General features: G+C 36.6%; 1 protein-coding gene across 2 annotated transcripts in view; it reads left to right on the top strand.

Moving 5' to 3' along the window:
- Positions 1–14,958, top strand: part of FAF1 (Fas associated factor 1) — a 387,381-nt gene that overhangs the window by 245,946 nt on the left and 126,477 nt on the right. For both annotated transcript variants that reach the window (XM_004588662.3, XM_058681408.1), the window contains 3 exons: positions 2,471–2,597; positions 3,498–3,561; positions 4,630–4,711. In XM_004588662.3, coding sequence (XP_004588719.2) covers positions 2,471–2,597; positions 3,498–3,561; positions 4,630–4,711 — 273 coding nt within the window. The remainder of the gene's footprint in view (positions 1–2,470; positions 2,598–3,497; positions 3,562–4,629; positions 4,712–14,958) is intronic.

Here is a 14,958-nt window from a genome sequence, read left to right as displayed (position 1 = left end):
AGTTAAAACACAGTTATTCTAGTAAATTTGTTCTTTTGTAGAGGAAGTTTCCTCCTTGCTTTGAAATAAAAAGCTTTGAAATTTTAAGCTGTTTTAATGGCTGAAACTGGGAACAGATCTTGATTGTACAGACAAAATATTAAGAAAGGATTAGGGTTGTATATAGAACCATAAATTCTGTGAGAAGTAGTGTAGAGTCAGAAGAGCCAGTGAATTATTTATGACACAAGCAATTCATTCATCCCCTAAAGTAGAGCCTGGCATGTTAGCTCAATGACTAAATCCTCGTATTACAAGTGATGGGATCCCATATGGACTCCAATTTGAGTCCCGAATGCCCCACTTCCCACCCAGCTCCTTATTTGTGGCCTGGGAAAGCAGGAGGGAATGGTGCAAAGCCTTGGGACCCTGCACCTGTGTAGGAGACCTGGAAGAATCTGGCTCCTGGCTTCATTTATGCTCAGCTCCATGTACTTCAGCCATTTTGGGAGTGAACCAGCAGAGGGAAGATCTTTCTCTTTGTCTCTGCTTTCTGTAAATTTGATCTGCCTTTCCAGTTTAAAAAAAATTTTTCATCACCTATCTATTCAAAGCATTGAAAATAGTATGTTTTTGAGAATGAAAGGGAAAATATGAATGTGAGTATTCATGTTTGGGTGTCCCCAAGGGGGAAGTATTGAGCATACTGAGTCAAATGGAATAAATATCTTGGCTTAACATCAGAAACAGTAGCACTCATGGTTACAGTAGTTTCAAAAATTGTTGCAGAACCTGGAAATCATTCAGAAACACCTTACCTATCAAATGGCTAAAGAGGATAAAGAGGCCAAATCCAGGAGCATTAAATGATCTCATTGCCCTTGTCCTCCCCCTGTGTCCAGCAGAGCAGTTCTACATGCATCATACAGTATGCATTGTCATGGGCATTTTGTTTGGACTCATAATGAGGAAGTAACCTGTGGAAAAAACATTAAAAAAAAAAACTACTGACAGATCCCTAAGATCTCTTTCAGTTTTTATTTTTTAAAGATTTATTTATTTTATTGGAAAGTCAGATATACAGAGAGGAGGAGAGACAGAGAGGAAGATCTTCTGTCCGATGATTCACTCCCCAAGCGACCGCAGTGGCTGGAGCTGAGGCAATCCTAAGGCAGGAGCAGGAGCTTCTTCCGGGTCTCCCACAGGGGGGTGCAGGGTCCTGAAGCCTTGGGCCATCCTCGACTACTTTCCCAGGCCACAAGCAGGGAGCTGGATGGGAAGCAGGGCTGCCGTGATTAGAACCGGCGCCCATAAGGGATCCCGGGTGTTCAAGGCAAGGACCTTAACCACTTTGCTATTGCGCTGGGTCGCTCTTTCAGTTTAAAAAAAAATGATTCAGTTACTGGCTGGCGTAGGACATTTCCTGCAGTTAAGCACGAGTCTTTAAAATTCTGTTTCTCTTCATGCTTTCCTACAAATAGTCACCTCTGAAACATGCTCTTCTGCGCAGTCTAAAAGATAACATTGTTTTCCTGCTTTTATAGCTTAAATGCAAAGTACTTTGTTTTAAACAGATCCGTTGCTTGATCTCTCCTCTCATCTGAAGCATGAATAGTTTCATCAATATTCACAAGTTGGTTCAAGTATTTTGAATGTCATGATCATGGAATCCCATTCTAACCTAAGGAAGAGTAGCCTACTTCATATTCAAAGTTGGTTTTTTACTAAAACCATGAGTGGGGAACTTCATTCAGGTCTCCCGTGTGACTGGCAAGGACTCGGCACTTGAGCTGTCATCTGCTGCTTCCCAGGGTCCATATTGGCAAGAAGCTACAAGCAGGAACTGGAGCCAGATTTTGGGCTAAAACATGCTGAATGCTCACTTCCTGAAAGTTGATGTTTTTAATTCCTTAAGCTTTGGCTGATGTTACTGTTTGTCAGTGCCTAACATGTAGTAAATTCTCAATAAATATTTGCATATTTACATTACTATATTTTATATTTAACAGCCTTCACTTTACAGAGTAGTGTAACTGATGCTGTCTTCCGGTAACATAATAGGGATAGTACACCGTATCTGTCATTTCAACTAATGGGAAATTTGAGCCACTGCAGTAAGGCAATTCCGAGTTTTGATTCTGTCTTCCAAATACAGGGTAGCGTGAGCCCGCTTTACCTCTGTACATTTGTACCAATTTCTTCACTTATAAAGTGCCTAACTGTATGCTGTATCTTAGGTTAATCTGTTTTACTGAGTTTGCAGTTATACTTCATTTTCAGTCCAACTTTGGCCTGTAGGCATCACATCAGGTTTAAAGATAGATAGATAGGTAGATAGATAGATAGATAGGTAGATAGATAGAAGCCTTTAAGGTTTATTCTAGTAAATGACTTATTTGATAAGACGTAAACACTGTGTTCTATTATGATTATGTAGTTTGATCTCTATGCTAAAACCACTGTGAAACTAATGAGGACTTTCCTTGAATAGCAAAGCACCGATGTTCATATGGTTAGTGATAGTGATGCCGATGACTTTGAAGATGCTACGGAATTTGGGGTGGATGATGGAGAAGTATTCGGCATGGCATCATCTGCTCTGAGAAAGTCTCCAATGAGTGAGTATTGATAACTCTTTGGGTCCAACATTATAATTTTCTCTTCTAGTATATAAGCTTTCAAAAATAGTGTGCTTAAAAATCTCTTACTGATCTGTTTTGAAGAAATGAAATACAGGAAATGGACACTATTTACTAGAACAGGAGCCTTTCAACATTTCATTTTATTAAGCACTCAAATTTCCAGAATATTAGCAAAATTAATTTTTAAAATGCAAGGAAATGTTATTTTGGCTTCACATATCCAATTGAGACTTTCTCCCACTAAACCTAGAGGTTGGTCAACAAGCAACTGTACTTTCTGTGACTTGTTTGCTCATGTATTATTCTAGATAAACTTAACAATAGTGATATTACTTTTCAATTCACTGGTACCATCTTTGGAAAGCTAAGAACAAGCCTTCATCTCTCTCACTTGCACTTATTCTGTAGAATAAAAGTGCTATTTGCAAAAAAATAAGTCCTTAAATAAAGAAACTCCTAAGGACAGAAACAGATGTGATATTTACCTAAGAATTTCTTTCCCAATTTGTAAGATCTTAAAATTTTTTTTAGCCTTTTTATATAATATAGTCACAGGATATCTGTTTCACAAAAACATTGAAATCCTGTTTGACTACTGCCGTATATTTTAAATGCTTAACAGTATTGTTTGTTTCCAAATTTGTGAGCTTGTAGTTTTTGAAGGTTCTTTTTGATTCTGTCTTGGTGAAATCTTCTAATGTATATTGAGTTAAATTATCCCTTCAGATATATCACAAAAGCTAAGATTTAATTTTATTTCCTCTTTATTGATTAAATATATTTCTTATATGTGGGATTAGATGTTACGTGGTTTGTTTTTTGTGTCTATTTGTTTTGTTTTTTTTGTTTTTGTTTTTTCTTTTGTTTGTTTTTTAGTGCCAGAAAACGCAGAAAATGAAGGAGATGCCTTATTACAATTTACATCAGAATTTTCCTCAAGGTAGGGTTAGGATATTAAGTATATAAAATTTGATGTTTGTGTCAATTGTGATTTTTTTGGGGCAATTTTAATCATAGATTGTATAAAATTTTCCTAAAACTGTTTAAAGGATGTACTTACTAATTTATACAATCTGAATAGGAGAACACATACATAAGTAGTAAGCTGTTTAAGGCACTTCAAAGATGTATGCAACTTATTGCTGTATTTTTAGAGAAATTCACTATGTAAATTACTAACTTAATATGCTGATTATATTCTCAAAAATGACTAAGATACTAGAACAGATAAAACAATATTAAGTGAAGATAGTTTCAAGATTGCCAATATAAATGAATTTTTCTTTTAGTTTTCATTTTGTAATTCTATAGCGTTTTCTCTTGACTGTCTAATATAAAATGTTTTATACTATTTGAGAGTCTGCTGAGATAAATTTGAAGATCAATATTTTACCCGCAAAATTGGAGTATAAATATTTCTATTTAGTACTATTTCCGGAGTAACAAAATTTAGAAACTGAAAAAAAAAAAGCTTTTCCCCCTCTGTGTTGGAATTTCTGATTAAATGAATTCAAGTGGGACTTTAAGATAATACAGACTAGAAAAATATTGTGAATTTAAGTAATCAAGGTATACTTAAATAGTTGCAAGTCATGCTAGTAACTGTTACTAAAATACTATACTGTGATAATAAGGGGGGAATAATGGGAGGGGCTAAAAGAGAGGGAGAAGCAGGAATCCCTATAGCTACAAAATTGTATCATGGAAAATAATAATAACAATAATAAAAAGAATTGTTTTTTATAATGGCATGAGTTCATTGCACTCATTAAATCTATTTACTAGATTTTACTTAATGTTTAGTCTAATTCCGGTGTTTCAAATCTGACTATAGGCCAATAAGAATTTTAAAAACTGAGAGCTCATTTCCAAGCTTTTAAAGCAATATTTTAATGTTTACTCTGTGTTAGACATTAACTCCAACACTTACTTGAAACTCATTTCACTTGTGAAGCTTTGAAGTGGATTTGCATTGTACCTTCATGAATACACTCAATTCTTTCTGTAGATATGGTGACTGCCATCCTGTATTTTTTATTGGCTCATTAGAAGCTGCATTTCAAGAGGCCTTCTTCGTGAAAGCCCGAGATGTAAGTGCAACCTTCAGCCTTTACACTAGACCTGAGACAATGATTAATGTTCTGGGTTTTTGTTTTGTTTTTTCTTTTAGTTTGAAAGCTTTATTTATTTTGTTATTCATCCACTAACCCAATTCACCAAGATACCCATTTCAGAGGGTCCATTAGTGTAGCAGATATGACTAACTCTTCCAAAAGACCTTGTTATCTCTGAAATGGAACTTTATTTTTTTCTTTTTCTTTTTTTCCCCTTTAGTGCGGCTGGGGAGCAGCAAACAGAACATGCTCAGAAGGAGCCATGTTTGTGTTCTTTTCAGCTAGGTGAATGACAGATTCTTGATAGAAGAATTGTTCTAAATTCTTTTCCCAAAGAGCTTATTCCATACGATAGTCCAGGACTCCCCTCTGATACTTACAGAATATGTTTCAAAACTCCCAGTACCAAACTGTGTATTTGGAATCCATAGTTTGAAACTATTTGAGCATTGTGTGTTAATACCATTTCTGATGATGGGTTAGTTATGCTTATTAAGTTTTTCAGGCATTTGGTATGGTGGTTAAAGCATCATTTAGGATGTGTTCATCCTGGATTGGAGGGCATGGGTTCGAATCCTTGATCTTTTTGGATTCCAGCCATAATAGAGGACCAGATTAACCTCCGTGCTGCTAAAACAGCACCCTCATGAATGGATTAAGGTGCTTATGGTAAAATGGATTAATTATCTCACAAGTTTGTACAAAATCTTCCCTTCCCAGCCTCCTACCTCCTTGATGACCTCCACTGGGTTATGATGTAGCAAGAAAGCCGTCACCAGACATGGCTCCCCAGTGTTGAACTTCAGTCTCCAGATGCATGAGCCAGATCAGGAGTGTATTTTTAATAATTGACCGAATCTCATGTATTCTTTTGTAGCAGTAGAAAATGAGTGAGAATGCTCCCTTATAGTCAGTAAATTTGGCACTAGTATACTATTTGTTTCCCTGTAGTCTTAGTATACCATCTATATTTCCTTGTTCTCTTCTCTTCCTTCATGCTTCCCCACTGCCAGGAATGCCTCACCATGGTCTGGGTCATTGCTTATTCTTCCTCTGATCCTTCATCTTTCAAGCTCTCCCACTTCTCTCACATTGGGCACCCCAGCCTCTTATTACAACTAACATTGTTTATAACTGCCTGTTCTTGTGTATATATCTACATGTCTTTCTAAGAGATAACGATTTCGTTTTTTTAATGGATGAATAAAGAAAGGGAGAAAGGAGGAAGTAGTGTGTAGATGGAGCAGAGCGGAAAGCTTTTTGAGTTTAAGAAGGCAAGAATAATCCTGAGATTTCTTTAATATAAGGGTAAAAAAATTAATTTTAAATGAAAGTTAAAATTGAATTTCAGGATAATCAGCAAAATTAGAGCTATCATTAGTAATTTAGTGATGTAGAAGAAGAAGCCAAACTGTTCTTTAGCTTAAGAATAACAGAATAACACTTTTAAAAGTTGTAAGCAGTTTTTTACCTAATAAATATGTTTGAAGCGATTCTTATTTTTTAGGAAATTCATATTTATGACAGCATTTAATGGATTTCATAAATCGAAGTTTATAGGAAACACTGGAAAGCAAAACCAAATTATTTGAATACATATTGACAGTTAATTTATGATATATACATGCTTTGATATTTTAATTGTATGTTTAGATAGGTATTTATTAATATCTAATACCAAACTGGGTCAAGCTTGAGTTGTATAATAGTTTTTTTCACCTTTTGATGGTATGTGATAATTTCCTTAATTGTATATATTTTAAAGTATTTTACATTTAATGTAAAAATGCTAATACAGAATAAATAAAAGGAATGGTATAGTAACACTTAAATCCCCTATACCTAATATTTGTTAATTATGAAGAGCAGATGTTCTAATAATGAAGAGCAGGCATTCAGCCTAGTGATTCAGCCACCAAGTGGAGCAGCCACTTGCTATGTCAGTGCGCTGAGTAGGTTCCATCTCCAGCTTTACTCACAATTCCAGTTTCGTGCTATGTCTTCCCTGTGTTTCCCAACCTGTCAAGCAAATTCACTGGAAAAATAATTGGTTTCATTTCAAAATTTCTACCTTCTTCCATATACAGGCATCCCCAAGTTTTAGTAGAATGTATGACTTGGAAGTTTCAGAAGTTCAACTGCTAAAAAGTGACGAAAATAGCAATATTTGAAACAGTTTTATATCTTATAAACTTTCTTAGATTTGTGATTTGTGATCAATACATTTTTATTTGGGTTCCTCCTTGGCTAAAAATAGAAATGTTCCTAGAACAGAAAATAAGTTAAAAAGCAGTAACATTCACAAAAATGTGAAAATGTTTTAATGTTCATAACCTTCTGTTAAACTTTTGAACTTAATAAGACTTATGTTCCAAAACTTTAGTGCACTGTTTATAGTCATTATTTTTTGCTAAGCCATTTCATTGGATGTTAGATTTTACACTCTACCTCTAAAATTTTTATCATGTGTCTTTTACAGAAATAGTTAGATTCTCAATCACAGTCCCTTTATCACATGTAACAAGGTTAACAATTTCCTAATATCCGGTAGATATCCAAACTTCATTCAGTAGCCCCCGAATACCTTTGTTTGTTTGTTTGTTTCAGAGCTACAGTCAATTAAGGATCACAAGTTATGTTTTACATCTCTTTTAAAGAAGCAACATCCCTCCTCCTCTTTTTTGTAGCCTTTGCTTTGTGCAAAAATCAAGTCAGATGATTTGCTACACACTTTTTAACCATTGTGTAATCTTTCATTCTGTGGCTCCATGTTGTTGTATTAGAAAGTCACTTTTCACTGGAAGTAAATATGTTTTAGACAGTATCTAATTACGGCTTTTCATGTATTTTTTAGCTGATTCCTCAATAGGAATGTATTGGGGATATACCTGTTTCTGCTTCTCTGCAAAACTGCCAAGCAGTTGAAGTGACTAACCACCGTCTGAGCCTTTTGTAGGTTAAGTTATAACTCTCATTTTGAGCACAGTTATTTTTTTAAACCTATTTCAAAAGCTTGCACAAGATGTACTGTGAATGTCCATACCTTATACGTTAAAGCTCTAAATGCAGATACTGAAATATATGGTATATTACAGACAAAACAACCTTTTACTAAGTTTATTATACAATAAATTGGTATTTGAATTTATTCAGACTGATAATCCCCAGAGGAGCATAAGCTCCTATTTATTAACTCCTGGATATTTCCAGTGAAACAATTGATTGTTTGCTTTTGATTAGTAGCTAAATATTTTAGTAGGTGAACATCATTGGTTCATGTAATTAAATACTTTGCTGCATATGAGATTTGTACCAAAATTCATTGACTTCTAGACTGCTAAAATGTCTTTATCTCTGGCCCATTCTCCAGAGTTGTTTTCATTTCAAAATGTAGATCAACCATTTAGATAGTTTACCACATTTCTGTCAAATAAAATTTAACCTCATAATGAACAAGTTATTCGAAATTAGAGCTAAACAAGAACATTTATTACAGTCTTCATGCAGTTTGTACACATATTTTTTAATTATGCGTGTACAAATGAGTAATTGTAGTATGACTTCCGATTTATGTCATGCTTTGTGGTTTATGTTTTATCCTATTTGAACCCCGAAACAAGCCCAATCTCACTTGTATCTATATTCTCATTTTAGATCAGTGTTAAGCTCCAAGCAGGAACTTGCTTGTTCCTATACAAGTAAGTTAGGGTTCATAGTATACCACCACACTTCAGTTTCCAGTGCTGTCTGCTGTATTGCAAATTTCTTCATATTTCACCTTATTCAATATTATTTTTAAATGCTTCTGATTAAATATTTTTAAGAAAGCTGTTTGCTTGTGTTCAGATATTTTGAAGTATGATTGATACTGTGGTATTCTTACTACTTTTTTTTTCATCTTAAATATCACATGTTTAATTTAAACTGTGAGAGGCACATTAATTTTACCAGGGCAACAGATGAGCCTCAAGCACCAACATTCTATACTTGAAGTGAGAAATTGAGTTCCAAGAGTAAATAAAAACAAGATTGAAGGTTTAAATCCTCTCCTAGGCTTTTTGAACTTATATACTCATTAAATGTTTATTGGAGTGGTGGGATTACAAAGGATTTGGAGAGCTTCATCAACTGGTATATAGTTAATCACTAAGTAAAACACTACATTTGATAAAGTGTTTCTCACGATGCCACATTCAATCCATCTTAATGAAAACTGCTTCAAACTGATTTCATTTGAGAGCACTTGGTGGTGTGAGAGTTCTCATAGTTCTTTCCGTCTGTTTCTTGAGGAGTTCACAATACTGTCAAGAGTGAGCTCCTACTCAGTAAAGAAAGTATGCTAAGTTTATCTGTTTCTTTTTAAAATATGACAGTTTTGACAAGACAAATGAATCTGTATAGTATAATGATTCAGTAGACACAACGATAGGGCTACTTCATCTGCCGTTGAAGTTCAGTAGTGAGATTTCTAAAAGATATACCTCCGACCTAAATCTTAAAAGTTCAAAATACTTGGCTAAATAACAAAATTCCAAATGAAGAACTAAGTACAAGGAGGTTAAAATGTGAGAACTAAAACAAGTTTAGTGTTACTAAAACAAACACGCAAACTAACAAAGTGGAGAGTTGCTTTACAAACAAGGTGAGAGCTTCGAACTGCATAAATGGAGGGCAAGGCATGGTGGAAGCTGGCATTAGAGGCATTTAAAAGACTTTTTTTTTTTAAAATGAGGTTTGAGGTTTGTGTTTTATGTTTGGAAGAGTGAAGTTAGCATTTAGCCTCTTTAAGTTTACAGAAGAGTTATCATTGGTCGTATTCCCACACACTTCCATAAAGAAGATTCTTTTTCTTCTGCTGACCTCTCCATCTCTCATGCCCACTGCCCTTGAAACTCTCTTCTGTACAATAAAATATTTCCTAGAAAATGATTACATACTTCTAGAGACTAAAATTTAGTAACAATGAAAATCCGAGTACCAGAGCTGATCTCTGTTATGAGTAACCTTTTCTTTAAAATGTATATTTAATGTCTGATAATGCTGCCATTATTTTTAAGACATTTATTTGCTTATTTGAATAACAGAGTTACAGTCACACACACACACACACACGCACATACACACAATATTTCACTTTCTGGTTCACTCTCCAGAGTGTGCACCAGCTGAGGCTGGGCCAAAGGGAAGCCAGGAGCTTCATCTTAATCTCCCACATGAGTGCAGACACTCAAGCTCTTGGCTGTCCTTGGCTGCTATCCCAGGTGAAGGAGAGATGTTGCTTGTTTAACAAGTGGTACCTGAACATGGCACGCTGATATGGCTTACTGTGTCTCCAGCAACAATTTAGACTACTGTGCCACAGTGCTTATCCCAGAAATGTTTTGTTTTTGAAGATTTATTTGTTTGAAAAGTAGAGTTACAAAGAGAGGGAGGAGAGACAGAGCGAGAGATCTTGTTCTCTCACCAAATGGCCACCACCACCAGACGTGGGCTAATCCCGAGCCAGGATCCAGTAGCTTCTCTCAAGTCTCCCACATGGGTGCAGGGACCCAACTCTTTGGGCCATCTTATACTGTTTTCCTAAGTACATTGGCAGGGAGCTGCATCAGAAATGAATATCTGGGTCTCAAGCCCTTCGTATGTGGGATGATGGTGCCACAGGTAGCAACTATAACTGCTGTGCTACCATCCCTGAAGTACTTTTTAAAAAATAGCCTAATTTTTAGTAAGCTAGCTTTAATATTCACTCCTATGTACAACTTTATTCCCAATTTACTGCTTGTCACAATCATGGTAAATCATATTTTTAAAAAAATTATTAAAGTATCAAAACAAGATTGAATTGCATTTATAGAATTTGTTTTTTTAACATTTCTGCTAAAGAACCCTCCCTGACTGGAGAGGCATTTTTTTCATCCATACTATTTTAAAATGATAAAAAGCTGAATTGGATCTCTACATGTTTTACCTGTCAGTTTAAGAAGTGTGCTTTATATCTATTCTTTGTGTTTAAAATTATTTATGGTAGAAAGAATATTCAAATTTGAATTTTTGGTTAACCCTTTCCTGGCTGTTACTATCACAGTGTCCTTGTTACTGGATTTACTCAAGTTCTTGGAGAGTCAATTTTTTCTACATTCAAAAATTTGAATTATAGTATGTTCCTTGCCAGATTGTTTAACCAGTGCTTGATATTCTATGTGTCAAACACGTTTGTAACTTATATGAAACTTCATGGACATGTTTATTTATAGTGACTTGAATGAATTAGACATATTTGAATTTAAAATTTGGTCTCGATCCTGACTTGATAGGAAGCTTCTGTTTTATCAGAAATGAAGATTAAAATATCTTGATAATGAACCTGTCTTGGTGTAGAGAAACCTACCTTAATCATACCCTGTTGTTCATAGGTACATGTTAGAAAAGATGAATAGAACAGTTAGTTGGGTGGAAGTGCATGGAAGATAAAGTCTGAAGAGGCTCATCCTAGAAATCCCCAAGTGGCAGTCAGCACGTATTAGTTGCTGTGCTGGGCAGAGATTCGCTTTTGAATGTTTTTGAAGAGCAGAGCAGTGTTTTCTGAAATGAAAAATTAATATGTGAGAAAGATGGATACAAAGCAAGAAATTAATAGCAGTGAGGATGGGTTCTGTACATTTTTCTGGGTAACTGGAGTGTCAAGCAGTGACTAGAAAAGCAAACTATCCTAATAGCACAATGTATTTTACATTACGACCTGAAACTTCACAACCTGCTTGCTAAAAAAAAAATAAAAATAAAGGGTTTATTTATTTATTTATTTTTAAAGTCAGAGTTAAAGATAGGAAGGAACAAAGAGAGAGAGAGATCTTTATCTGTTGGTTCACTCCCCAGATGGCTCAAGGTCAGCCAAAGCCAGAGCAGGAGCTTGTTCTGGGCTTCTCTGAGTGGCAGGAGCCCAAACACCTGGACCAGCTGCTGCTTCTTTACTCAGGCCATTAGAAAGGAGCTAGATGGGAAGTGGATCAGCCAGGACACTAATTGGTGCTCATGTGACATGCTGGCATCCCAGGTGACTTTATTCTCTAGACCACCATGTCAGCCTCATCCTATCCCTTTTTTATATGTATATTTGGTTATCTCATTTCTCCCACATTCTCCTTTCAGTTCCTAATGAAGTGGAAAAATGACTTATTAAAATGACCTATTAAAATGCGAAGACATTCTTATGTGTTTCATACATGAGATTCTTATGTATTTCATAATACAGTGAGTACAAACGAGGGACTGGCGTTGTGCTGTAAGATCCTGCAAAACTGGCATTCGCAGATTACAGTGATGGTTCAAAGTCTGGCTGTTCTGCTTCTGATTCATCTGCCTTCTGGTTTACTTGGGAATGAAGTAGAAGATGGCCGAAGTTACTTGGCCCCTGCCACCCATGTGAGAGAACTAGCTGCAGTCTCGGGCTCTTGGCTTTAACCCAGATCAGCAATAGTCATTGGAGCCTTTGAGGAGTGAACCAGTGGCTTGAAGATTGATCTCTGTCTCTCTTGCCCTGTCTTTTTCTCCCTCTCTCCTTTCCCATTCTCCCTCTCTTATTTTGCCTTTCAAATAAATAAATCTTCAAAAATAATACAGATTACGTCTACCATAGTACGCCATTTTTACCATTCACAATAGTAAAAGTGTGTATACATACAAAAGAGAAATAAGATTGATAAAAGAATATTTGTTGGGCCCAGCATGGCAGCCCAGTGAAGGTCCTCCCCTTGCACGTGCCGGGATCCCATATGGACACCAGTTCTGTTCCTGGAGGCCTTGCTTCCCATCCAGCTTCCTGCTTGTGGCCTGGGAAAGCAGTGGAGGATGGCCCAAGGCCTTGGGACCCTGCACCTGTGTGGGAGACTGGAAAGAGGCTCCTGGCTTTGGATTGGCTCAGCTCCAGCCCGTTGCGGCTCACTTGGAGAGTCAATCATTGGACGGAAGATCTTCCTCTCTGTCTCTCCTCCTCTCTGTATACCTAACTTTTCAATAAAATTATAATAAATCTTTTTTTAAAAAGAATGTTTTAACAATGTTGGTAATTGTCGATCAATAAAAGACTGGTCTTGCTCCAGATGTTGCAGCCTTTTGGGAAATGAACCAGCGGATGGAAAATCTCTCTCTCTCTCTCTCTGAAACTCTGGAACTCTGAAACTCTGGAACTCTGTCTTTCAAATTAATAAAAATAAACTAAGAAAAAGCGAAATATAAATATTTAAAAACATTGATTTTATATTCAGTCTTTTTTCCTAAGTTACAATATTCTGTTAATATTTAAAGGCTACTGAATGGACTCCAGCGTAATGGCTCAGTAGCTAAAATCCTCACCTTGCAAGTGACAGAATCCCATATAGGCACCAGTTCCTATTCTAGCTGTTCTACTTCCCATCCACTTCCCTGCTTGTGACCTGGGAAAGCAGTGTAGGATGATCTAAAGCCTTGGGACCCTGCCCCCATGCTGGAGACATGAAAAAAACTCCTGGCTCCCTGGCTTCAGTTCAACTCAGCTCTGGCCATTGTGACCACTTGGGGAGTAAACCAGCAGACAGATGGTTTTGCTATCTCTGCTCTCTGTAAATCTGCCTTTCCAATAAAAATAAATTAAAAAAATTTTAAAGGTACTGAACATGTTCACCTACAAATTACTGTAATTGTGGTTTTTTTCAGCAGGAATGCAATGTCAAGACCTTCTGGAGATAAATTCTTATTAATTTATCTTTCAGCTGTTTTTGCTGTGGTTCTCCCATCTTTTGGAATGTGGCAATAAAGGGAGTAGCTTGTAGGTTGTTTTCTGTTCCTTAGTGGCCTAAAAGTAGGGAAACAAGTGCTTTTTCACTTTTGCCTCAGAAAATGTGCATTTCATGTTCCCACTCATGTTGTTTTGCCTATGACTGATTCAGGACAGTGGTTTTCCTCTCAGAAGACACTAGTAGAAACCAAAACATTCCATCCTGAACTAGTGACTGAACTAGTGGGTGAGTCCTGGTACTACTTCTCAATGTTCATCTGGAAAGCCTTTGGTTTGAACATGCCTTTACCTCCCCTCCATGCCTCCAGACTCCCTCGGGAAGCCTAGCCTCCCCAAAGAGCACCAGTTAGTTGAGCTTCTGATTTCTTTATTCATAAAAGCTTTAGGCACATGTTGATTTTCCTCAAAGATTTTCTGTAAGTATTGCAATGTGAGCAGTGAAACTGGTTAAGATCTGTATCCAATGGACATTTTTAAGCTTGCTTTATGAAGAGCTTGGTTTTACATTAGGGTTCTTTACAATCCTCTGCTTGCCATATGACAGTTATTCCTATCTGAGACAGCACTCTTAAAACAGTTCCGAACTTGAGCTGTGGTTATGCAACAAGGTGGAGGAATCCACCATGGTGGGAGGGTATGGGGGGAGGGGGGAGAACCCAAATATCTATGTAACTGTGTCACATAATACAATGTAATTAATGAAGTTAAATAATAAATAATTAAAAAAAAAAACAGTTCCGAATGCTCTCCACCTACTGCTGCAGGGAGGGACAGGACAAAGGCATCACCTGCCATCACCTCATGTCCAGTAGCTGGCTGTTTCTTTTTGGAACTTCTTCACTTTAGTTGCTACCTACTGCTGTCTAGAATCATCTTTGTAGCCACAAACAAGTCATGTTACAATTCTCACAGTACAACCTTTACTCCGTTTCTAGCTTGGAGTTCTTTCAGTAGATTGGGCCATGGCCCCACTGGGACTTTCTCAAACTTTTCTCTTTGCTTTTTCTATTTTTTATTCATGCTTATTTTTCTGCCATCTAAGCTTAAAATTTTGGGTGTTTATGGTCCAGGCAGTCAGCATTGTGGTGTACTAGATAAAGCATGTCATGCTGGCATCCTACATGGGCACCACTTCCTGTCCCAGTTATTTCACTCCCCGTGCATCTCCCTACTGATACCTTAGGAAAGCTACAGAAGATAGCCCATGCACATGGGCTTTTGCCATCCATGTGAAGACTCAAAGGAAGCTCCTGGTTTTTGGCTTCAGCCTGGCCCCACAGCTGTCCTGGGAGTCAGCCAGCAGATGAAAGATCTCTTTCTGTCTCTTCCTTTCTCTGTGTAACTCTATTCTCAAATCAGTAAGTAAATCTTTTAAAAAAAATGTGAAATATAGAGTCTGTCATTGTGGTTAAGTCAGCACCTGTGACACTAGCTCCTTACCAGCTGCTTC

Source organism: Ochotona princeps, chromosome 2, assembly GCF_030435755.1.
Source record: "Ochotona princeps isolate mOchPri1 chromosome 2, mOchPri1.hap1, whole genome shotgun sequence".
Lineage (NCBI taxonomy): Eukaryota > Metazoa > Chordata > Mammalia > Lagomorpha > Ochotonidae > Ochotona > Ochotona princeps.
This window is presented reverse-complemented; position numbering and strand designations above follow the sequence as displayed.